At 41.3% G+C, this 27,335-nt stretch overlaps 1 protein-coding gene across 4 annotated transcripts in view; it reads right to left on the bottom strand.

Moving 5' to 3' along the window:
* Nucleotides 1–22,988, bottom strand: part of LOC120558079 (chemokine-like protein TAFA-1) — a 127,229-nt gene extending 104,241 nt beyond the window's left edge. Inside the window, exons 1-2 of one of the 4 annotated variants that reach the window (XR_005639053.1) lie at nt 22,269–22,980; nt 19,594–19,730 (exon numbers count right to left, since the gene is read on the bottom strand). Coding sequence is in view for 1 of the 4 variants with exons in the window: in XM_039798931.1 (XP_039654865.1) it covers nt 19,594–19,717 (124 nt within the window). In the remaining 3 variants the exon portion in view is untranslated. Of the gene's footprint in view, nt 1–19,593; nt 19,731–21,714; nt 21,813–22,268 lie in introns of those variants that run through there. The other 3 variants (XR_005639051.1, XR_005639052.1, XM_039798931.1) reach the window with 3 other exon arrangements.
* Between the last annotated feature and the right edge of the window lie 4,347 nt (nt 22,989–27,335).

Consider the following 27,335-nt stretch of genomic DNA (forward strand, 5'->3'; position numbering starts at 1 on the left):
TGCCTTCAATTTTCTTTTGAACAGAATTTGGTCTTAGGGGTGTTATGGGAAGCTGGATTTCAGCTCCCCTGTGAAAAATATTTGGCCAAAGTTTTCAAGGTTTTGAATCTAATTTCTTAAAATTAAACTTGAATATGAATTGTGTAGAAGCATTTTTTTCAGTGAATTAAGCATGTGATCTGTTTTCACTATGCCCCTCAAAGAATCGGATCAAGAATCGTCAAGAATCGTAATTGATAAGCGGAATCGGAATCAGAATCGTTAAAATCAAAATGATACCCAACCCTACTTTCAAAGTAGCTTCCCCAACACTGGGTTTGATACTGTCAAACCTACTGCTGCAGTTTGATGCAATCACCCAGAAAGTGTCTTTAGCACTCCACCAGAGGCATTAAATATTAATTTCTCCACTTAGGATCCACTGATTCAGAGAGAAAGTGGAAGCCACTTAATGGGATACTTATCACACTTACTTTGATAGGCCCAATGCTTATCTTACTATTTAACATTTGCTATACTTAAAATCACGCTATAGTTTTTCATCAAACAATGATTAAACATTTGCTTTGGACATGCATATTTGTGTATATTTCTGTCTTCATTTAAGCACATGGACGGTGCAAAATCAAGTGTGTGGGAGTGTGTGTGTGTGCGTGTGCATCTGTGGTTTAGTGCCTAACTGAGGCTGGATTTTTACAGTGGCCTGTTAAATACCCAATATGAGAACTCGGCCCTGCAGAGCTGTCAGCTACACGGCGAGCATAGGCCTAATATCTGGCATGGACCTGGGATTAGTTTCTGTCTGTTGCTCAGGGTGAAATGTGTAATCTCATATCTGAGAAGTGGGAGGGAGAAGAGGAGGAGGAAGGAGGGGATTCTTGCCATTAATGTCTAACCTTTTAAAAATGGATTTGCAAGTGTGACGAGATAAGGGCCGAATGTGATCCTGAAAATGTCTCTTGTCACCCTGTGACATAACAGGGAGAAAAAGAAAGGGAGACTATCACAGTGTTCATAGTGAAATTAAACACACTGTGCTTAATGTCTTTCATCTAATATCAAATATGTGTACAAAGAAAATTAATACTCTGTGTACTTAGCATATGTTCTGTGTTGGACCGAAGTAATATAAACTCTTCTTGACAACGCAGCACAAAGCTATTCCCATTAAAATCTAACACCTTTAAAAAGGGAGCCATCTGCAGTGTTCCTCACAGGTTGAGAAAGAATGCCGTGACATGAGGGCTGGGTATTTAATACATGTTTTGGGGATCCTAATAATGTTAAACACGCTGTTTAACTATACAGTACATGTCCGTATTACATTCATTAAAGGAGAATTCTGGTCGATTTCAACACGTAGCTCTGGAGTGCTGTCAGTAGCGAGAAAAACGAAAACAGTCGGTGTTGCCTACAACGTGTTATCCTCCTGCTAGCGGTAGCACCCAGGAGACTGAAACAGGGCAAGTTGTAAACGTGCTTTTAGCCTCTTAACATGTTCGAAATGTCATTACAAGTGCCTACCCATGTGAAGTGATTCCTTCCAAGTGAACACAGTGAATCTGACTGCAATAGATGTGAAAGAAATGCATGAAAGTCGTGCTAAATCAGCTCTGTTTAGTTCCGGTGTTGAGACTGCAAGACGAGTGCTTCGGGACCGTCTACAAAGTACAACACCGAAAAGAGATACAAAAATATTTTCAAAAATAGGCATATGCTTATTTTTTGAAAAGTAAGAAAAAGTTATAATTGAGGTAAGTTTGGAGATGCTACCTTATTTAATCATTAAATTAATAAATATTTTTGTTGTATCTCTTTTCGTTGTTGTAGTTTGTAGACGGTCCCTAAGCACTGTCTTACTGCCGTCTCAACACCGGAACTAAACAGAGCTGAATTAGCACAACATTTATGCATTTCTTTCACATCGACTGCAGTCAGATTCACTGTGTTCACTCGGAAGGAATCACTTCACCTGGGTAGACACATTTAATGACATTTCGAACATGTTAAGAGGCTGAAAGCACGTTTAAAATTTACCTCCTGGGTGTTAACGCTAGCAGAAGGATAACATGGTGTAGGCAACACCAATTGTTTTCGTTTTTCTCGCTACTGACAGCACTCACAGAGCTACGTGTTGAAATCGACTTGAATTCTCCTTTAAGATCTCATCTGAACAGATTTCTTTCAAACAACTCTGGGTTGTAGTTTAAAACTTTTACAGCACATTTAATAAAATGTTGGGTTTTCTTAAATACCGTAACAGATAATGGGTAATGTTATGGGCACAGAGAGAACGTTAACAGACGGCTTGGTATGCAACGATTAACTCCTGTTAGCGATTGGCTCCAGTTCCAGTTAACTCCAAAGCGGAACACACTCCTGCGGAGAGAGTGTACAACCAGACTGTGTAAATGAGGGAGCTCCCTGAAACGTTCAGGGAGCTTTCACAGCGGTGTGGCCACCGTGTTTTTACGGTTTATCATTACAGTTAATCCCACGGGAAGCCACAAAAACACAAGCAGCGTGCTTCTGCTACTAACGTGAGCCTGGCCTGAAGTGAATTGTTGACGCTGTGACATGCAATTGCCGCACATCTTCCTGAGTGGGAGGGGCTGGAGGCCGCTGGTCTGTGTGCTATAAAATTACATTGTTGATTGGAAAAAAATATTATTTGGATTTTATCTACCTGGGCGGGGCACCCAACTATAACCTATGTATGGGACACACTGATATGTATAAGTGTTTCCAAATTTCCAATTTCCAAACAGCTGACATGTTGCAGGTTAATTCACGAGGTTACCTACATGTGTGAGAATAGCGCGGACATGCGCTTCACACCGCGAGCGGGTACGCGCGACACACGGTGGAAAAGTTCAGAAAAAGGAAAAAGAGACTGGGCTGTCGCGTCCGTGCGTGCGTACGTGCGTGCGTGCGTCCTTGAGAACTGTAACTCGTATAACTTATGTTGTCAGTTAATTGTAGCATTGACCGGCATGAAATCGGCAGATGTCAGACTGACCTGCCGGTCATGGCCGGGCATGTGAAAACTGGCCAATTCCGGTGACCGGCCGGTCTATCGGTGCATCTCTAATATGTACTTTCTGCACAGCCACTGTTGGATATAGTTTGCCCCCATGTCAAACAACTCTATTAGCTAAGAATTATAGAGAACACATAAAAGCCATACTGTTGAGTCTGGGAGAAATATTTCTTTATTGTAATGAGCAGTGCCAGCACAGTTTATTCTTATCAGCAATATAAACCACCAAACCACATACGTCTTTGAGCAGCTGGATAACATCTGGCCAACATGGAACTACTCTCTAGAAATCGCAAAAGCAGTCACAGCAGACTGATCTTATGAAATAGCGTATGTATGACACACCAATTCGTATACCTTTGTTGGTGTGTTATCAAGACGCATGCTCGCTTTTTAGCATGTTTATCAACGCTGTTTGGCCTCCATTGACTTACATTACCTTGCGATTGTGTGTGAATTGACGCCGTAGCGAGTAATATGAAAGGGCCAAAATCTGCAAAGCAGAGGCTTGTTGGGGTGGAGGATGGGTAAAACACAGGACTTTCACCCAGGACAGCGGGGATCGTGTCCCACGTGTGACCACGCGTGTGAGGTTTCCTTTCCACTTTTGTTTTCCTAAACCCAACCCTGTTCTTCTTTTCCCTAATCACAACCGTTTCTTCTTTTCCTAAACCCAACCCACGTTTCTTTAACTGTCTATGCGTGTGATGTTTCCTAACCCAAAACGTAGCCTCGCGATAACACGTAGCCTCGCCATATCACAGCGTAAACATAAACGCCACGTGGCACTTTCTAAAGCCACGTGGCGTGTATGTTTATGCTGTGACGTTGCAGACTGCCGTCTGCTGTATACAGCGTAGACATACACGTGGATAGCTCAAAATGCGTACAGTTAAGACATAACTTGGCTTTAGGAAAGTGGCATGTATGTTTACACGAAGTCATGATATCACGTTGGTCGCAGAAATGTTTTGCAATAATATACACTGGCTTGATCTAAAGGTATGGCTATTTTATGCACTTTTAATATTTTATAGCCACGTTAGTGGTGTGACATGGCAATGTCAGCCTGTCTGTCCATAGACAGACTATATATTCTGTCTATGACTAGACAGAAATATCTTAAAAACTATTAGATTGATTAGCATGAAAGTGTGATGGATGAAGGATGAAAGCTACTGATTTTAGTCATCCTCTGACTTTGGATCTAGCGCCACAATTAGGTTGACATTTTTGTTTTTAGTGAAATGTTTCGTCAAGTATTGGATAGATTGAATTACATTTGGTACACACATTTATATTCCCCCTTGATTCACTTTTAATGTATACATTACAATACCTGCTAAACTAATGAAATCTGCCTCAGCTGTACTTTGTGTTAAGTTCTAATCAGCAAATATTACCATGCTAACATGCTAATCTAAGATGGTGACCATGGTAAACACTTACAAGACATCACCATGTTAGCAACTCATTGTGAGCATGCTAGCAGTCTGATGCTAGCATTTAGTTTAAAACACCGCTGTGCCGAAGTGCACCTCCAAAGAGCCTGTTGAACAACAGGTTGAATACAGGTTATGACATGGAGCCATAACTTGTGTCAGGTTGTAGCTACATAAACACGTCAGTTTAAATTAATTGTTGATTTTGTTCTCATGGAGGTCTTGTGGATATTATAGAGGTGAAGTAATACTAGCATTACCGTTGAAATGTGGACGGACACGCAGTCATGTCCACATGCAAACATTGATGCACATCAGCCAACAAATCAGTGGAGCAGTAGGGGAGAAGAAGGTAAGCTTTTAAAAAGGTTAAAGTTGTCACTGCCTGGCAGACTGGAAGTATGGCCTGCTCATGAAGACCCAGTAACAGCCTCTCTTAGCCGGTCTTGGCCCACCATTACAGCATCTCCCTGATCAAATGGATGCCATCTGTCTGGCCAGGCTTCTGTAACAGCACCGCAGCAAGCTGGTTGGCTGGCTCAGACAGACGCATCCTATGTCGTTTTTTTTGCATACACATAAGCTCATTCTCTTTTCCCCCCTCTTTCATTCTCTTTTCCCCCTCTTTCGTTCAAACAAACAGGTGAAACCAGCCAAACATGCAAATGTCTGGAGGAAAATGTTATGAGATGGCAACAAGCATCTTGCTGGGAATGAGATGTAACGTGTAAACGATGATCGATGGTAGTCTTGTCGTTGGACAGGGGACGTGAGATTGATCGGCCAAATTCTCTCACTGTTCAAACACATTGCTGCCAAATGGCAGCAAGGCTTGAGCAGGATCACATCCACAGCAAACATGAATTTAATTTTATTCACTCGTATTCAGCCACAAAGCATAAGCATTGTGCATGGCTAACAATAAGAGATTGGCAAGTTTAACAAGTAATTACTTACTTATGGTTTCTAAACATTTTACACTACTGTACCAACCTACAATTTATGCAATTACAATTTATCCTTCATTTGTACAGTATGAGAGCCACATACCTCATTTAAGACGACACAATACAATACCCTCTTCCTCATGAAAAGGAATATAATGCTGTTTTTTGTCACTGCTGTCCCACATGTTTAAGACCTATTACAAGCGCCCTTGCAGAGTGAGCTAGAGAGGACTCAAGAGATCTGTCTGTACTCCCTTCTCATCCTCATCCTCAGGATGAGATGGCGTGTTCACGAGAGCCTGTAAGACCTTACGAGGGGCTCGTATTCACCTTCCAATATCACCAATACTACTGACATTAGCACAGCTATCCTTCCAGCGCTGGTGTTGGATAACATCTGTTAGACACAACTGTAGGACTTTCATCTCCTCAGGCTCCAGAAAATCTCCCCTCATTGATTAACCTTTATTTATTCAGGGAAGACTGAGAGATAGCCTCTCTTTTGCAGGAACGCCCTGATCACAGTCACACAGTTGCACACATACTTGGAAGCTGCCCAATACAACCACAGTCTAATCTGCTGGCCACTGAGCAGCTCCACTGGAGTGGTTGGAGGTTAAGGGCCTTGCTCAAGGGCACCTCAGTGGTGGTAATGAGGGAGGGACAAGCGCTGCTCTTTCACTTTCCCCACCCAGATTTTATCCTGTTGGTCTGGGGATTGAAACGACCACCTCCTGGTCACAAGCTTGCATCTCTAACCTTTAGGCCACCACTACCTATTCATTTCAGTGCTGAAATGGTACTCAAGTTAATTTCAGGTGTCTTCATCTTATTCTGGCGGTAGGTTAGTGCCATATGCTTGGATATTGTGTTTCTGGTTGAGATTCTTTACACTTGGTTAAAAGGCTAAGGCAATGACACAAAGGGTAAAAAAATGCAATTGAGTTGAACATTAAATGTCAAACTGTTTAAACAGTCACTATTGTATAGGTCGATTAGTGCTGTAAATAATGATCATTTTCATTATCAATTAATCTGCCGATTATTTTCCTGATTTATCAATACATTGTTTTGTTGTAAAAAGGCCAGAATATAGTGAACAATACTCTTATTAATTTCTCAAAGCCCAAGGTGGCATCGACATTTATTAATTTATCCGATCATCAGTCCGAAACCCAAATATATTTAGTTTCAAATTCTCACACTTGAGAAGCTGGAACTATCAAAAGCATTTTTGCTTAAATAATTATTGAAACAATTAAACAACTCAGATGAAAAACTAACCTTTACATTTGATTTGTTTATTTTTTTTTATGTGGTTTCATATCACGTTCTGCATCTACAGACCTAATAGGTACTATTTAAAGTATACTTTTGATTAAAACCAAAACCAATATAGAGCTAGTTTTAGCCAGACCTGACCCCAAACCACTGCAGCAATGACCTAAAACTTGATTAGAACCACATTTATAACAAAGTAAAAAAAAAAATTAACTATAAGTAAGTCAATACGAATAAAATGAATAAGACAAAACAGAAGAGAATTAAGATAAATCTGAGCACATCCTGGAACTGTTGACATCTTTGGTGATTGTGATACAGTACTGTACTTTCAGTCTCTCATAGGAGGACATTATCTCCACAAGCAGTAACCCTTCTCAAACATGCTACCAACTTCATTCCCACATCCCATTATCTTTATTTGAGGCATCTTTGTGAGCCAGAGCAGCAGTTATTTTGAGATTGATTTGACATTGTAAAGTTTGTCCTGTAAAGGCAACTAAAGATAACCAAATTAAAATAATGACACAGCATTAGATAAGAATGTGGCATGCACTGTAAACTTATGTAGGTAATATTAACAGAAGTCACACTGCTGTTTTACTGTAAAAAAAGTCAACAAAAGGATGTATGACAGTATAATGTGGACTGGAATCTGTGTGACACATCTAACACCAAGTTATCAAAAGGCTAAGGTACAATCTAACAGAAGGGTCGAGGTTGAAAATGAAAACACTATTGCACCTTAGTGGGTGCTTGAGTGGAACCGATCCTTTTCTATTCGCACATCTCAACCCAAGACACAATGTTGTGAGACACAAACAGCGAAATGCACATACAGAGTCAAACTCATACTTCCAGCCACAAATGAGCCTTGTTCTGGGGTCTCCATCTTCTTTACCAATCTGCCCTTCAAAAGTATTCCTTTACCCTCACCCTTCTTAGCATGTATACCTCCAACAACATTAGACACATGAAAACAAATATTCATGGCTTTATAAATATGTACCCCCTCAAGCCTGCCCCAGCTGCAGCTGTGGGTGACATTTCTCATTTGCTGAAGAGTCAAGAGGAGAAAAAAAAAGGTTATGCTGTCTGTCTGCCTGCCTGCCCTCTCATGTGAATCATCCAAAACTGTAATAACATCACTACAGCAACATGCTGCTGCACAGAGACTCAACGTGGTGTGACTGCCCTGACAGGAAGCACACAGCTCCTCTATATACCAAAAAAACAATGAAAAGCAGCAACTCCATGTATAGATAATTATCATCATGCTAACAGCATGTGAGCATATCCAACCTGCAATCACACACATGATAAAGGTGTGGAAGTACAATATAAGTGGCTAAGATAGTGAATGAATAATACTGGTGGCTGTGATTCAAATAAGTTCTGAGACAGAGACAGCTCCATCTCTTTCTGCCAGCTCTCTGCCTGACATGCATTCTGTAAAACAAGTGTAAAAAGTGTACCATTCAAACTAGACAGAAGTGGCGCTCACTCCACTGAATGTATCACAAAACATTTCTGTATTTTATTCATGGTTAAATCAAAGGCTTGTGCTTTGATTGCATCTAAGAGAAAAGGGGGGAGTCATGTTGAGATGTGAGCGCAGCTCTGCGCTAGGCTTGCACTCAGCAAAACAGAGGAAGAGGTGGATTGTAATACTAAAAGCTAATATACAGTGAGTGAGCCAGAGGTACTTCTTCTCTCTTCAACGAAACATCACACTGTTACTGTGCTTTTTTTTTGCATCTGCTGGGAGCAAAACTAAAGCCGTTGATCCTGAGAGAGCGGAGCACAGTGGCTCAGCTCTGAGTAGACTTTTCATTACACGCTTACACCAAGTCACAGACATTAACAGGGATATAGGAAATGGAAAAAATATATAAAATGGCTTGTAAGAAAAGAGAAATGATTAGCTTTTCTAAGAAAAAAAACATTTTTACAGCATGAGATTGGTAAAATATGAGATCAAACATGAATGTCCAGTTAATTGACTCTTCTACTTTAACATTTGCTGTGGTATGGACAGTATGCATTAACCTGCACAGTTTTGAGCCAAATGTTGGGCACATGTTAGTGCAGCTCCTTATGCTTTATATACCCTGACATATAGCCAGGATGTCCTACAAATGTAAAAGCTCAGCAGCAAGATTATAAAAACTGATGTTTTTGTTTGTCTTAATGAAGGAGCTTAAGCCCACAGGCCTTGATGCAGATTCAACTCCACAAGGACAGAAACAAAAATATAATGATAAGAGATGAGGTGAGGGATCCAGTTATACAGTATATCAGTACAGTTCCAGCACTCTTTATTTAGCATGCATGTGTGCCTTGCAGTTTATGCCTTGGAGAGGGCTGAAATCCACGAGGAAGAGGAAGGAAATTGTATGATCAAAGACGGCATGTGGAAAGGTATTCAGTTCCATCAGCTCAGTTCCAATCACACTCTTATTTTGTACACATGTATGCCATCCTCATACTTCCACTGATGCTTTCAGAGAAAAAGGTTGAACAAGTGCCTTAGAGCAGGCATTAATCCTCATTTAAATTCAACTCAAAAAATACATACAAAAAGCAGGTCAAAAGGTATTTTTGTTGGAAAAGCTCAGTAGCACATAACCACTTAAACCTCTTGGACGTGAGATGAGGAAGAGAAATCCTCCATAGCCTGCCTGGCTGCCTGAGGTTCAAAATAATATTTTCTTGCAAATACACACTGCCAGCTTTGCTCAGTTTCCCAAGATAATTGAAGTTAAACATGTCTTTTTTGGCAAGTCCACAGAGGAAGCTGATGTACTGTATAGGGGAGTTTGTGAGTATAAAGAATAAGATTGGGATAAGATCCGAGGAAGAGGAGCTGCGGAGCTAATAGGCAGACGAGGTGTCCAGAGAACGACAAAGACAAAGAGCATAAAAGTAGGGAAAGAGACAGTGTGTGAGAGAGAAATCTCCTCTGGGTCATTAGGCTACAGACAGACACATGCAAGTGCCACCTCATCCTTCATTCTCTCACTCTCCTGGCCAACGGGCGTCGGGCAGGAAGGTATGAGGGCATTGAGCCATGTTCAGTGAACCTGACGTGCTGGAGATACTGTGGCAAATGAAGATACATTGCAGGGACAGTGGCTACTAATTGTCCTACATTTTCATCAGTCTGTCGCCGTTCTCGCTGTGTACAGTACAAGTGACTGGCACATTCAATACATGATATACAATAGTGTGAAAACCACCACATGGTGGCTAATGCAGATTAAAATAAGATATCCTGTCCATTTATTCAGGTATTTGGCAGTGTCCATCTCATCTGTCGTATTCTGTATAGAAGTGAACAGTTATCTGTGACATCTCAACCTAAGTTCCATTATTAGAGCGTCTGCTGTCAGATAAAGCTGTGATAAGACAATACGGTGCTGCCTCGGCACAGCAGCCACATAGATTCATCCAGACACATCAGACAAGACAAATAGACCTCAGTTAATGCTGACAGAGCATGCCGGGTGGAAAATTTAGACAGACTTTCAATCATTTGTTTGACAAGTGGGGACATATTCAAGCAAGAGGATTTGTGTTTCCATAATTCCAAACCCCATAATCCATTTTTGTCCCCTGTCGGGGCTCAAATGAATGATTCACTGGGCCAAACTGAGAAAGCAAGTCACCTTGGCAACAGAGTGAACATATGCAGCTAAAGTTTCATGTTATTATGAGTGTGAAAACAATTCTAAATCACACATTTTGTTTTTACACATTGTGTGAGTTTATGTAGGCAAGGGGGTCTCAATATCACAATATCTGGCTTCTATAGCTGCTAAATGCTCCACTATGTTCACCAGCTAGTAGCTAACTGTGTTTGTTCGCTGTTTGGTGCTGGGTAGGTAGTGTACAGCGGGTTCATCAGAGCTTTTTTGCTTAAAAAAAAACAGCCAAAAACAACGCTGTGAGAAACCTGACACTGAACCAAAACAGCAAAGTTGTGGGCAGGATATCCCAAACGAAGCTATAAAGCTCATAGAACTGAGGAAAACTGCAGAGACGGGAAATAATTGTCTGTGGGTTTGTCACTACGAGCAACCCCATTCACATACATAAGTAGTCATGTGATCCATTATTAATACTGTATTCAAATATTGATTATAGCCGCTTTAAAGTAGAAATACAGATATTTAACTATAAATATTTCAGAAGCTAAAATGTTAACAAACAAGGAATTGATCAATCCAGACGCAGAAGCTGAAATCCAGAATCAATGATTCTATCTGTGTCTACAGTATTTCAACATTTTCAGAAGTGAAGCCAAAGAAGAGAAAAACATGGCTCAACATATGTACTTGGCACCCTGAAATAACCAGCTATATGGAAAAAGAAAATGTTTTTTTTTTTAGATTCTATTGGCTGTCCGCTTACATTTCCTAAATTGTGACAAAAAATCTATGTAAAAAGAAATCTATATTATATATACATATAATAATAAAAAAAAGGGTGAGGCTATTTGCACCCCTGGCACAATTAGCAGTGTATGCTATTCGCACCCCACCGGTGCACACAGCAATGTGTTCTATTAATACCCCTCTATCTGGTACAAATATCACTTGGCATATATTTACACACAGTTATCCATACTACTCATGTATTACACCTTTTTGGAATGTTATCGTTGCAGTGCCCAATATTTCGCACACTTCAGAGAGATGTTGATACATACACTATTTTTTTGATTGATTCGCCCTGACATTCTTACCCTAACCATAACCAATCCCACTCCTCTTGCCTAAACCTAACCAACCCAGCCAGAGCAGGCAACGAATACTAGCCATTCAGGGATGAGTCCCCTAATGAATATTCATGAGTCTTCCCCTACCACCCCGCAAAAGAAAAAAGTGTGTTCGCAGGCCCTGACTTGCTTAATGGCATGTAAATTATTCAATCCAAATTGAAAAAAACAACATCTCCTCACCGGGGAATCAAACTCCAGACCATAGCTCAGTGTTCTGACCACTCACCTAGCAGTTCTTACTGAATGTTGTACAACTGTTTACCACTTGGTGTGTTCAAGCCTTGGTTGCTAGGTAACCATACTTTATACAACAAAATAGGTACTAACTAACAAACTAACGCTTGTATGCTTTCACTGAAAACAGAAAGCGCAACTGTAGCATCCATTTTCCGGTAGAAATTAAATTATTATAAACTTTAGAGACAAAACCTTCATATGCCAGTTTCTGCTGTCAAGGAAGATGAACGTCCGCCATGATTTCGGTGCATGCGAGCAACGTGTTTTTGTTGTTACGTCACAGTGTGAATAGCTCAGCTGTGTGGCCGAGGCTATTCGTACCAGGGGTGCAAATAGACACTCCGTAATAAAAAATCCCCTCCGCTCCTTTTTCTTCGAACTCGGGTCGGGTATATACACAGTAGAAGTGTTCTACAAAAAATGTATTGCAAAAAAAAAGTAATGGAGCAAAGTGAAACGATTTAGAAAGTAAATTAGTAGTATGGTTAAGACAACCTAATTTGACTGCCACTGGGTAAATGAGTTGCTCGGGGAAAAGTGAGTCCTTTGCAAACAAAACACTCAATGAGCAACATTTGTCCCCCGCAGTGGTTCTAAATGATGCCACATAGTAGCTCTGCTGCATCACAATTACCTGGCAGTGTGTCTCTTTGCTCCATTAACATAAGCAAGCTATTTCACTACAGCGAGATGCCACTAAAGGGCTTGAGGGGCCTAGAGGTGATCGAGAAGCTGCATAAGATATTGTATGAATAAAGATGGTAATGATGTACGATACAGTAACTTCCTGCTGCTCTGTTTAGTATAAATAAAATGAATGTGCTGCAACGCGCTGGAATGAATAAAATCTGACAGAAGAAAAGTACACATAGAGGACTATTTAAAACAGACAGCTGAAAATAGACTTTGACAAAGACATGTGTCTCAAGGTATTGCTAGACAGATGGGTTGTTTGAACACTGTGTGACTGGTTTGTCTAATTTCATATTATTCTATTTTTCAGAAATAATTGGGGGAATCAGCCACCTGTGTTAAGTAGCACATGTGCACTCTGTCTGATACAATTATCTGACATCAAAGAAGAACTGGATATATTCTACCGCAATCTAATCTCACTCAAGGAGGGACAAAATGCACCAGTACGGTACAGACAGTTAAAGGCTTAAGATGAGAAAGACCACTGAGTAAATAAATACTGCTGCTACTGATACAATATTGCCACAGGTGAATCAGAACAACTAACTGCCTACAGCAGTAACCTAGCATTTTTCAAAAGGCAATGGACGTGTCTGGGGTTACAGGTAATGTTTGAAATATATCTGTTCAGGACTGGAACATCCACTGTGTGGGAGCTAAAATGCTAGTATATCAGAGTTTAGAGAAACAACATATTTATAACCCCTTGACAGGGTCTCGTTTTAAAACAAACCATCTGGAAACTTTAAAGCCTATCAAGAACAAGTGGGCTATACAATTAACACACATTGGTTAAGAGCAATGGGTTAGGAACCCCCCCCCCCAAAAAAAAAGAAAAAAAAACTCCTGTGTTTTAAAAACTAAATGTTTGCAAGTATGTAGTAGCCTGTGCTGATTACTGTGTGCGTGCATGTCATTAACGAATATAGGGAGGACATTCAACTGAACCAATTATGCTGCAAGATGGGGTTTTTTGAACTACACTTAAATTCCCTGTTATATACTAACAGTATTGTAACAAGCAATATTAAAAAAATATCCAGTTTATTCCCATTAATTCCCATTTATTCCCGTTAATTCCCATGGAAAGTTTCCAACTTTGAAAATTCCTGGAATTTTGCAACCCTAATCAAGAACCCAAAGTTTCAAAAGTGACAACGAATTCTGAGAGGTACATGTACCACTGTTATCATTGTAAACTGTGTATGTGCTGTTGCTAAAACAGAAAGCTTGACAGTGACAGTAATAGCGGCGCTTAGTAAACAGTCAATTAAATGGCTACATATTGAGCAAGTGGTCAACCAAGAAAGAACATATACATTTCTGTTCTACTTTCCTAGTTTAGACACATCAGTGGAGCTCACCTCTAAGTGAATATCTGATTATGTGTGGATGAAAAAGTCAAGAAATGGCATACAGGCCATAGGAAGTGCCAGTTCAACCTCCACTCCTACCTCCCCTTGCACTGGCCATAAAACGCAATGTAATAGGATTCCTAAGCTTTTCCAGTGACTGCTTCCACTATCACACAGACATTTAAGTGCACTAATCCATGACAAATTGTCTCATCTGATCCATGACAAATCGTCTGAGGGGCCGACAGAGACGAGGAGATGGAGGGAGAGGTGGGGAGTCGGGGGAGCAAGACGATGAAGGGCTGGGGGAAGAGGCCAGGCACGGAGAAAGAGCTGCTTCGGCACCTGAATGATCAGGCAGTTATTGCCTGGTTTTTTAGAAAGGTTGCTTTCATTACCTCGAAGGGCATGCAGTGTGATAGAAAGTGAGATCATATAGCGCCAATGAGCTCTCAACCTAAGCCCAACATTTTCAAAGCAATTATAATCCCATGTGGGGGTAGATTATAGGATTTTACTTCCTTTGTTGGCAAAAGGCAGGATTTGCAGATTCCATGTTCAAAAATTGAATGTTTCTAATTTGCATCATATATAATTTATGATTTCCATCGCCCTATAGTTTAATTTAGCTCTTAAAGAGGTGGTTTTACATGATACACACACAAGTGAATATTTAGTAAAAGAAAAAAGAATGGATGAAGAAAAGGCTTTTCCAAAACCATGGACAGCAATGACTTGGATCTGTTTAAAAATATGATTAAGGCATCATCTATTGAAGTGAGTGTAATTTAATTGAATTTTCTTTCACCATCAATTCCCACACCAATTAGTCCCCACAGTTTAATGGGGATGTAAATAAAGCTGATTTAATTGCAAAACAAAAACACAGGGAGCCTATACAGAAAGCTGTTCCTGTGGGTAGTATGGATGGATCTTCCGTTCATAAAAGTTCTCAAACCTCCAGAAAAAGTGAAGCAGCAAAATTACCACTTTGAAGAGATGACTGCCTAAAAGACCGTGCATATTCACGTTTGTGTTTCTGCCGCTAACGCCAAGCTCTTAGTAATGAGGAGTCTGAGAACTATGGAAATGAGTTCCTAGTTGAAAACGGTGTGTTCATTCACTTTGTGTGCCAGTGAAGCTAATTTCTTCACATTTCCAACCACTGCCAGAAAAATAATCAATCTTCTAAAGCAGCCATCCGTTCGACAATGGGAAGAAAAAAATCAATTCATACTGTGTATGTATGGCTTCCGGACATCAACCCTGTCCTCATTTAGCAAAAGACAGCTATCCTAAATCAAGTTCAGGGTTCATTTCAACACCCTGTATCTTGATCAGATGTTCCCTAAAACCCCAACCCTTAGATCTAAAGTTTAAAAAAAACTTGAGCTTGAAGCTCAAGATACTACAGAGCTAAAGTTGAGCACTGCATTATTTTGACAGGTTGTGTTCTTGAAGCTGAAGATGCATTTCTTAATTTATCCAACACATCGTTGTGATGATCACGCTGTTGCTCTTGTTTGACCATATGATGCATCTTGGCTAATCAAAGTAATTACATGTTTTCTTCCACCTCAAAGAGTTTTTGAGCATTATGGCACACTGAACAATGAGCTCATTAAAATGCCTTCCAATCATCTGTGATTAGACTTCACAAATCAGTGGATGAAAGCATAACGGCAACACCACTGCATCCGTTATCAGCCTCTTCATCTACTGTACACCATCACCCATTCTGTGTACTGTGTTACATTGTTTATGTACATGCAAAAATCAGCATGCCTATGGCTCACAGTTTAATCATTTCATTTCAGCCTTTGATTATGGTATTCTTTCAAATGAACAGCAGATCAATTACACAATAAGGAGTTGAGTATAGTTCTGTAATTGGGCACATATACACTGTACTGCCTTGTCATCAGGGCTGCCAAAACAAAAGGTTGACCCTTGTGTTGTCTTCCCCTTTACTTGTGAAGAGCATTGTAGGGAACCATCCACATTATTTCGTTTTGACAATTTATTTGAAAGAAAACCCAAATTTCCGATATAGAAACTTTGGGTCAAATTTGACCCGAGGACAACAGGAGGGGTAAACAAAACGTCAGCAGCAGAATGCTATCAAAGTGTAACAGGCAAGTAGAGTTAGTTTTACAGCTGCACCTGGAACAGGAATCACGTTGTTCTATTAGATCTGAGGCTCTCTTAAACTGCCCTGTCAGAGTCAATATAATAAAAGCAGTAGCTAAAGTGTTATTATATTCAGACTGCCCCTCTGGGTATTGATACATTATGAACATGGCTACTGTATGCATACTTCAGCTGAACAAGGGTAAATAAATACAGTACCTGCGTAGCGCAACTTCATGACAGTACTGTATGTAGACAGTCGGGAGCGCTTTCATTTTAACACTTAATCTGCAGTAACTTCCGCAATGTACTGACAATGTAAATCTGTTGAACTTTTACTGACTTGTGATGGAGTCCAATACTATGTCCTGTCAAGAGTGGCCTGGTTTCTGCAAGCAGCAGTCTTGGCAATAAGCTCTTCTGCTCGCTGTGTTGGCAGGTGGGGAGACTGCAGAACGGGGCTTTTGCTTTTGTGTGTGTGTGTGTGTGTGTGTGTGTGTGTGTGTGTGTGTGTGTGTGTGTGTGTGTGTGTGTGTGTGTGTGTGTGTGTGTGTGTGTGTGTGTGTGTGTGTGTGTGTGTGTGCGCGTGATGTCACATTCAGCTCATCTGTCAATGTAGTGGATTATTTCTTGAGAGACCAGAATTGGCTGCCCAGAATCAGGCCGCCATCAATCTTCAGCCACACTAGCAGGATGCAGGGGAGGCTGTGTGGAGCAGAGGCTCATGGGAAAGAGAGCGGCACCGCTTCCTGAGCAGGTGACGGAGCAGTCAGGCAACTCGTTACTCAATCTCTGCCTCAGCGGTGACTATGCTGATTTGTCACGGAAACATTTGAAAAATAAATAAAATCAATGCAATCTTGAAACTTTATCTCAGCAGTTACTTTTTCTGTGGTATGCATCGACAGCTCACAGTTGCAGAAGCCGGATAAGCTGACATTCACAAACATTGTTAGATGCTTCAACAGGCCGGAGCTCAACATGACCTTCACTTCCTCCTCAGATACTCGCACAGCCCCTTGTCTGTGTATCTTTGTGTGTATCTATGTGGGATGGTTTGTGAGTTTTTGTACCACTCAGTACCTCACACAGTCAGCTGGGCTGCATGCCAAAATTCCCCAAAAATTATTACAGGACGTGTTTTCCTACTACATATCAACCCCTTACTTAATACGGAATATGACAATACAGTAGCAAAGCATGCCACATCACAAGCTACAGAAAAGCAGCTTCGCCTATCTTGTCATCAAGCAAAAAAAATGAATGAATCAATAATCTGAGCAAATGGAAGGCATGTGTGAGTCTAAGATAAAAAAAATTACTATTCATCTGTTCATCAGCACAGACATTTTGAACCTTGTATTTCTCATGATTCATTAATGAAACCATTTCACAACTTAATTTTCTGTATGGCAAGCAGTATATCACATCTTTTCATCGTCGTTTAGAAACACAAACATTATTTGATTACGTAAAAAAAAAACGACAAAGCATTAAAGCCAATGGATTTTTCATGGCAAGACTTTTTTTTTTTTTGCTACACCCTACATAGCCATATCTATTTATACAGTATCTGAGGGTTTTGGCCTCAATGAAACCAGAGAGCTTCTCAAATTATAAAATCAATTCTAATTCAAATATTCATCATAGCATTTCAATTCTGAGAGAGCAGTTCTGGTTAGATCGGTTAACGCTACTCCACGGCCGAGTAAGATTGATGTCAACTTAATCCTCTTAAAAAAAACATGATATACTGTAAATTGTACAGTTGCCGAGCAGCAGAAAAAAAAAAAAAAAACACAGACAGAGATGTGTTCTCTTCGTGCGCCCAGTGGTGATAGACCCTCATCCCTAGGAAGCCTGATTAGGATAGTAAAATATCATCAACATGTCCTCAGATTATGATTGTCAGTACCAATTATGGCTGCCATCCATCACAGTTTGTTTAATTTTAAAAGTTTTCTGGAGAGTACTTGTGTTTAAATAACACTAATAAATACTGGTACACTGTAAAACATCTCTTTTGATTGCTTCTTGGTGATGCTACTCAAAATTGAGAGGCTCAGCCTAAATCAGTATAATAACATAAATAAAATCTGAGAGTTAAAAAAATCAAATCAACAGAGTGTGTGTTTATCATCCACCTGTACAATGTAAGCTTGCATCCTCTCAGACCTGATATGTCCTGAACACAGTTCCAGTATCCCCAGATGGCCCATGAAAATGCCACACCATAATGGCCTCAGCGAGAAAATGGTGTGTAAATGTGTGAGCATGTGCATTTCTGTACCCTCCTTCATGTTGTATGCAGTAAGCGTGTGAGTTGATCTGTGTGACAGAAATCTTCCAGAGAACCCTTAGCCAACTATCTTTTGCTTAAATGACTCTTCTAGATCTACGACGGGTGTGGTGGTCTTATTTTTTGTGGGCTCTTATTTATTTTTTTCCCCTTTCTTTCCCTTTGGGACAACTGAATTATTCAAGAGACACTTACTGAGCCTTGCACTTCCTTGTACATCTTTGGCACCAAGCTCGACTTGCCATCCAGTCAAAAAAAACAAAAAAAAACAGAAAAAACTGGAAGCCAGCCTTTAAAAATTCATTCGGAGCTCTCTGTCGCTCATCCCTCACCCTCTTGTTCCAATTAACGGGACCGGGATACTTTGAGAACTTTATATCTATCATAGCTGGGATTTTCTGGTGTCAGCTGTTTTAAACCAAAAGTAAGCCAATTCTCCGACATGCTGCTTAAAGCCACCAATGTTCAACACACGCATGGAAAATTCAATGCTGGACTTTTTTTCCCCTCTCTCTGTCTTTTTGCTTGGCAATGCAACACACACACAAAGCGAACCAAGCTGGAGATAGCATCAATGTTTAACAGCCACTTGGCTTCTGGAGAGAGCCCCACTCTGAACGAGGGTTCAGCATGGGAGTCACACTCATTGTTAGAAGCTTAAAGAAAGCCCTCGCTTTGCTCAAGAAAACCTTTGCCTTCCCTGTAACCCTCCCACATACACCATAAGCAATGCTGGTAAGCTTTTCCATAATCAGAGAATTAGATCCGCCTCAGCGTCTACCCTCCCCTTTTGCCCCTACGGTGCAGAAGGCATCGGGCTTAATTGCGCAACGTTCCTAGTGCAAAAGAGGGAAACATAATTGTCATTTCCATCTAAGCCACAGTGATCAAAGCTCCCTTGGCTACCAGCACAGTAATAGGGATTTTTGCCTACAGCTTGTCCTAATCGTAACAGTCTGCCAGTAAGATTCAGGGTGTCATAGTCAAGAATTCTTTGCTGCACATCATCTCCCTACCAGCTAACTCACAAGGTTTGAAGATGCTCTTTATCCTACAGGGATTCCATGTTGATCTTTCAACAGAAGTAAACGACCAACATATTTCTTCTATAAATAGCACAAAATGTATAGATATAGTATGACTAAATATAAGAACATAACATGCAAGCACAATTAGAAGTCCTTTTCTTTGCTTGACTGTGAGAATGGTGAATCATCATGTTACAGTACAGTACTGTGGCAAATCATTCTGACATCGTGCAGCAGTCTCTTGCTGTTGCTTTTAAACAGCCAAAGCTGAGAACTGCTGCCCCATCGAGAGGGCAACGTCTCGCACTGTAATGCTGTGCTGTGAAGCTGAAATCTGACAAAGAGGAACACGTACCCAGGGTGAGAATGTCGGTGCGACCAGGCCGGGCCACATGGTGCTGCTGGATGGTCTGGTAGAGTGTGGCCTGGCACAACAGCAGGAAGCCGAGGCTAATCCACATGGCCAACAACCAGGACATGGTAAGGCCGAGTCTGCAGGACGGCACACCGCGGGTGAGAAACAACAGGGAAATACGGACAGAGTTGTATTACAGCATGTCGCCATACATAAAAGACACACATTGTGTTTGCTTTAAAGTGCCAATCAAAAGAAACTAAATAGTATACTGCTATCTATTTTGATATAACCTAGAAAGAATTAGACCAATATCCCTACTAGTGTGATTTATTTAAAAGGTATGTGCATGGACATTTTCTTATAGGAATGAAAACACAAAGATGAGACAGAGGCTTCAATAAAAAAAAGAGCAGACTCAAACACAAAGATAATCTTGTCAACATCTGTCTGGTCCAAACCTGCCATAGTCTGAAAGTGACTTGTACCACATAAAAAAAACAAGTGAAATTAAATTAAATGAAATTCAGAAAATGGAAAATAACCTTTTGTCATACTGCAATGATTTCATATTGAGCTTGCTATGTTATCTCTTTATGGAAATAACAGTTCCATTAACAACAACAGCAGCAGCAACATTTAAGCCTTGAATATTCTAAAATTGGTTTATAAGAGATTGCATTTCTAAGCACGAACAGGCTTCTTGCAGATTTGTTCAGCGAGTGCCTAATGGCTGGTGAGGGCCAGCATATGGAGACACGCCTTAGCCCTCATTGAATAATGAGGCTCTCCTCCTTTCCAGGTGTTATTAGCTCTTCTCTCCATTCAGGACCCTGCAGTGGGAAATATAAAAGCCCACCTCCTCTAACTCAAATTGTGGCTTGGTGTGTTTAGGCTTCCTGCTGACTACACCCTGCTCAGTGAGACTGTTTATGACTGTTTAGAAAATATAATAGTCCTTGGACTGATCTATAGTCTTTGAGAATAAAAACAATTCACCCAAATCACTCACTGTATCACTGAGTTACCACACACTGCACTGACTGCTTTTACATTTGTCATTTTTCACTGAGCTGGCGACTTTTTGAGTGAATATGATGCTCTCATGTGATAGTGTTAATCTAACACTCCTTTAATGTTTAATTCTACCATATCTCAATACACAAGAGAATATAAAGCAGACTGTAAGCCCCAGGGAGTCTTTTCAATATGAACTTCAAACCATGTACATTTCACATTTAAATAAGGAGTCTGTATTGACAGATATGTTTCAAATGTCTGAAGAATAAAAGAAGGCCTGATCCAATACAGTAAACTGTTTCCAGAAATCATCAAAGCCACTGCGTGCTTGTTTGCTCCAACTCGACCACTTTGTGTTTTGATGTGCATCTGAGATTAAAGCCATTAGGCTACTAAATGTTGCCCTCGTGCTCTGTGCCCTCAGTGACATTGAGACTGCTTATAAATTCAGCGAAAAGTAAGCATTATGAACAGCACATTGTAAATCCCCACCCCTGCACTAAATACACTATAATCCGCGGTTCTGTGGAAATGTGAACTGGTCCCATGGGTATTTCTATATTTATTTTTCACCCACAGAGTATTTCTGTTCGCCAAGCTGACTTCATATTCATAAGAATCGTTGCGCTTGCATGGTTAACTGCATATTGCATAGATTCAGAGCTCCTCCCGGTTTTCGGAAAGCATTCTTGTCGAACATAAAATGTGGTTCTTCCCAGCAGTGTTTTACCAGAGACGCACGGCAGACTTTCAATAAAAACGCACAAGCATGGGCATCATTTGAAATGAACTTCAGAGGAAAAGAAAGCAGCTTTCAAGAAACCAGAACCAAACTATTCTAGTCGCTGTTGCAGCCTCGTTTTTTTTTTTTTTATAGCGCACGAGAGCTTTTATATAAATATCCATCTTGTTTTCCATGTGACAAAGAAAGACAATAAACGCAGTTTACTCTCAGTTTTGTAACGTCACGTAAAAACGAGGGAGGACAGCTCCTCTATGCGTAATTCCATAAAGTCCAGCGCGTGATAGTAAATGCGGTCGAGGAGTTAAAAAAAAGAAAAGAAAAAAAGCAGCAGACACACCTGCAGGCTCACAACCTACCGATGCACGTGCGTTCAACATTGATTTGGCAAATTTAGACTCCTTTTGTTTCTCGCAGCCTGCACTTGTTCTGCTGTGGAGACAACTTCAGCGATGACTCCCCAAAACGCATGTGTCTGATTGTCACACAGCAGGAGAAAACCACTGAGGATGATCGAGGTGTGACAACATTACAGCAGCCTATTTAGGCTTCCATCTCATAAATACATCTGAACTTTTTAGCATTTTATTAAATGCAATGCACTTGTCTTTCAGCACGCTGTAGTATTAATAGTAGTAGTATTAGTATATTCACCCTATTTGTTTTAAATGCATTTGAAACTTATTTAACTACTCGTCAAATACAGAATGTATTGTGATATACAGTACAGGGTATTTTTAGTGAAAGCTGTTTTTCATATTTTAATACCGTCTCCCAGTGAAATCATATCAGCTTTACTTAACTCGGACACATTTGTCCATATCTCGAAGATACAGTTGTCCTGGAAAATCAACACGCCACCCAAACCGTCCCCAAACACCAGAGGTATTCCTCGAAAGTCCCACACCCTTACCTGAGCAGTGTGTTCAGGAGGAAAGGAGCTCAGTCAGAATCACTGCCTGCCTGCCTGTCTGCCCAGCAGACTCACTCCTCTGTCTTAAATCCATCCATACTTTGAAGCCAGGGATTCCAGCCCGAAATTCCAGTAACAGAGAAGCCGAACAGCGCACAAAAGGGGCTAAAATGCTGTTTCCCCCCCCCACCCACCCCTCAGTATTCACTCCTCTGGACCCCCGGTGCTCAGTTCCTTTTTAAATCCTTGGCAACACAGTCAGCAAAAGCAAAACACCCAGGGGTCTGTGTCACAAACTGGCCAGGATTTGAGGTGATGGGAGGCTGAGCATGTCACTACTTTATCAGCCACAACCGTGCAGATCTCTTATCTTCTCCTTCCTTCAGTCTGTGACTCTTCTCCGTCAGTCGAACTCCTATGTTGTGATGACAGGGAGCTAATTTACCCCTCCTCACTTGCTGTCTCCTTCTCACGAGTGCAGCGGAAGGCTCCAGTGTGATGACTGCTCTGTCTGCTCTTGGCTGCGTCCCCCCATTGAGAAGCTGTGCTGATAGTGTGAGCCTCAGTCCTCTCTCCAACGCACTAAGTAGAGAGTCTGTGTCAGAGAGGCAGAGCGAGCGTGTGAGTGTGTGTGTGTGTGTGTGTGTGTGTGTGTGTGTGTGTGTTACAATGTAGCCCGCTGCCCAGCTGGAAAGAGAGCGAGAGAGAGCTGAGAGAGAGTCAGATCACATGTCTTAAAGCAAGACTGCCCACTTCTGCATCAAGACTTCAGTAAATGAAGAATGTTTTAATAACCCACCCCCTCTTTACATCCCAACCTCCCTTCCACTACATCAGGAGGCATGCCAGTATAGCCTTGAGCCCACTTTGAATGTGTCTGCACGTGTATGCGTGTGAGTTGGAGAGGGCGTGGAGGGAGGATGACTGAATGTGCCTTTTAGTCACCGCCCGCCGGCATTTGAGGAGTGAGAGTGAAATATGCTCGCAGCACTTTTAATAGAAGACATGAGTGCCTCATCAGAGTGCTGAAATCACTATATTATGCTCTTTCTGCCTGTTTTTGTGGTGATGAGTGGGGATTTGTTTTTACGGCTTGCCCTTTTTGGATGTTTCCCACCACCGAAACAAACTTGCATCTGCAGTGGCAGTCTGAAAGAGCCTGTGAGCATCCTTCTGTCACATACTCCCAAACTCAACCTGCTGGCTCTGAAAGAACGACATACACTGTGTGTGTGTGTGTGTGTGTGTGTGTGTGTGTGTGTGTGTGTGTGTGCGCGCGTGTGTGTGTGTGTGGGTGTGTGCACGTGTGTTTCTGCTGTAAGCTTTGCAGGCAGGTGAAAGAAGCCAGTCTTGTTTTGTGGAGTATGTTTTCCTCCAACACATTTCCTTCCATGTGGAAGAGCTCCCCTTCAACTCATTATACTCTTAAACAGAGATTTACAGTATATGGCAATCCCACGCACCTGCATGGCTGACTCACTTACTGTCTGACATTTCACAGAAAATTGACCCTATGCTACTCACAACAATACACAGCTGAGGGTCTAAATAAGCTGGCAGACGGTGAGGATAGTGTTGGTACTGTGGGGGAGTACAGACGGATGAACTTGATGATGAATATCTGGTAAAACTTTGACTCAGAGCTGTAATTTTTTGGCACGCTAGGATTTGTGTGAATACAGTCCATGTATGTCTCAAAGAGCTAAAGTGCCAAATGATCAGCTTCCTGGTTGTTGTTATGTTGTCTAGGTACTGTATACTTTTTGAGATGGTTAATAAGCCCTTTGATTGCTGGTCACTGTGCCATGCCACAGGGCAGTCTGTCCCATCTCTGTTACTGCTGCTGCTATCACCTCAGCTTGTTCTTTGCATGCCATAGTGTGATTTGACAGCCAGATGCACAGAGCCCCACAGAGTCAAAATCTTCTGGGGAAAAAGGGGCTTAAAGGTCCCATGACATGTTGCTCTTTGGATGCTTTTATATAGACCTTAGTGGTCCCCTAATACTGTATCTGAAGTCTCTTTCCTGAAATTCAGCCTTGGTGCAGAATTACAGCCACTAGAGCCAGTCCCACAATGAGCTTTCCTTAGTCTGTGCCATTTCTGTGTCTGTAGCTATTGAGGAGGAGAGAGGAGGGGGCAATGTGGAGGGTGGGGGTGTGGCCTTGACCAAATGCCACTTTGCTCATTTGAAAGCCATGATGTCTCTCTCTCATGGGTGGGCAAATTCTCTGGGCAGGCAAAGCAGAGAAAGGGGAGGTAACCTTGCTCCTTATGACCTCATAAGGAGCAAGATTCGAGATAAGCACATCTGAGCTTTCATTTGCTCAAAGGCAGAGCAGGATACCCAGGGCTCGGTTTACACCTATCGCCATTTCTAGCCACTGGGAGACCATAGTCAGGTTGGGGGAATGCATATTAATGTTAAAAAACCTCATAAAGTGAAATTTTCATGCCATGGGACCTTTAATGTAGAAAAACATTGTACATGGTTATTATTCCCTCTGTTGGATTATTGTAATTGTGATGTGAGTACCTGAGTGGGTAATATATAGTAGATGTTAACAGAGACTTCTATTAGCTGAAAAACTGGGCGAAAAAATAAGAGTGGTGTGGTAGTTATTCCTGTTTTAAGCCATGTTTTGATGTGGTTTTGCCTTTGGACTCCATCCTATGTATTCACATAGTTCTGTAATAATCTAATGTGAATGCAGTTATGAATAGTGAAACTGCCATCTGGATCTCTATTAAAGCACACCACATGTTAAGTGACCAGATTCACGTTAAGCAGGAACTGCAGAGTAATTACCACATTGATTAGTGTTTCTATACTGTCAAGCTATATTTGCACAAAATGGCTTGATCACCAATGAATAGGCTTATTTGTATTCATGCATAGTTGTTGATGTTTCCTTTTGTGAGGAGCATTAATAGCATGCATACTTGAATTTCATTTTGTCTTCAGCACTTAATGTTTCTATGATCTGTCCCGTTGGACTGAGATGAAGGCGTGAAATGAAACAGGCCCACAAACAAGCCTCAGAGGAGAACTTAAGATTGAAGGCATCCAATTACTACGAGTTCCTTTCAGCAATGTGCAGTACCAATGCAAGTCTCCCATTTGTATCTTAATTTTTTCCTTTTGTTGATTTGTTGCGGTCTCCTATTTTTCATTCTGTGTCAGTTTGAGCTGTGTTGGGAGAATGGACTGGGACAACAGAATTTCACAGTAATTCTGGATTGTTGTTGTGGTCCCGCTCTTCTCTGTCTCCCTTCTCTGGGGCTTCCATCATTTCCAAACAGCTGTCGCTGCAGCCCGTGCCAAGCCCTAACCACAACCGACCAATCACTGGCCAACTCTGTGTTTGGATCTGGGCAGCCCTGTTAAACAGCAGGGTTTGCCAATATCGCTCTCTCGCTCTCTGTCATTCTTTTTCATTCTGTCAATCTATTTCTTTCTGTTTCTCCCTCTGGCTAATACAATTATTCCTTCCAGTGCAGCCAACAAGCTTCAATATGCACCCGCTAGCAGTACCAAAATACCATTTTAACCCCCCAGCCCAGCTTTCTGCTTCCTTTTAAAAAATGAGCCCTTGTCCACTATTATTCCTCCATATGACTAAACATTTTGCACTAGAGCAAACCAAGCATTTCTTCATCTGATGAGTGGAGTTGTTGTGTTAGTAAACCTACTCTCCATAGACACGCGCTACATAAACACTTCTAGCAGAGAGAAAGGTAGAGTGACATGGGGAGAGAAAGAAAATAGCAAAAAAGAAGGAAAGATTAAGGCAGGGAGAGAAAATTCATTTGGAAGAAGTATGCAGTGGCAACTCTTGCTCAGTGGTGGATGGTGAAGTGAAGAAGATGATTAATATAAAAGAAGGAGCCTGATCTGTAGAAATATTTTATTTCACATTTATTAGAGCATCCTTTTTCTGCTCATTACCGAGGGGCACTGGCTTTGAGGATATGGTCGAATTTTAACTGTAAAAGGTAAGGTCCACACATAAACCTCTCAGGCTTTACCTTCAGCTTTTCTTTGCCGTCAGCAGATCCTGGGAGAATAAACGCTGCCATGTGAGAATGAACTCTAAAAGGAAAACACAAAAGCAAATTGTTATTTCATAGCCATAAACATAAATGACTTGTGCTGCTGCGTCCGTAATTACTTTCTCATTTTCATCAAGTGGCAAATTCAACTCAGTTAGTCATTGACACACTTCACCCTTCTATAATTGGGCCATTTTAAATTTACTGGTGTTTAGCAAGGGCAGAAGTATTGTGGCGTTGTTGTGGCCGGGTTGGCTCAGTGGGTGGAGCGGGCGCACGTGTCCTTGGAGGTTTATCTTTAAATATATATGGTCCAGGGTTCGGGTCCGACCTGTGGCGATTTCCTGCGTGTCTTCCCCCTCTCGCTCTCTCTCTCTCCCCTTTCTCACCTAGGCGGAAAAGCCCAAAAAATTATCTTAAAAAAACAACAAAAAAAGTATTGTGGCGTTATACCACTGCAGTCTTATGGAAGAGGTTTATGGTAAATTGCTTTTTGCATACCATCTCCTATCCCTAACCATCACCTGTCATCTGTATGTACAGCTGCCCCTTAACATCCCATTAGTGCATGGCATATACAGTATGTAGTTACCAGTGGTCCTTCTCTGCCAGAGTGTGTATATGCTGTCTTGGCGTTCGTGCCTGTTGTTATGAGCTGCTTGCTTGCTGTGGCCCTTTCAATTTGTTTGCTTGTCCGGACTGCCTTCACACTGCCAACAATAAGCCTGCCTCTCAACAAGGTAAAGACTGTTTGTACTATGGCTGCTCTGTCTCTTGAGTCTGTTCTTTGTTTCCAGCTCTGTGATCAGCTGTTGTACTGTCAGCTCAAACATGAACCCTTGTTTTAAGGCTCCTAACAGTAGGCGATGACCACGTCAGGCCTCGGTGATGTCGATGCAATGGTGTCAGGCAACTTGAGCTGCCTGCTCAACTCCACAATCAGCTGCCAGCGGGTTGCTGTAGTGACTATGTGGAGGAATTTCCGGAAACACCATGTTGTGGTATAATGAGACA

This window comes from Perca fluviatilis, chromosome 4, assembly GCF_010015445.1.
Source record: "Perca fluviatilis chromosome 4, GENO_Pfluv_1.0, whole genome shotgun sequence".
In the NCBI taxonomy this organism is placed as follows: domain Eukaryota; kingdom Metazoa; phylum Chordata; class Actinopteri; order Perciformes; family Percidae; genus Perca; species Perca fluviatilis.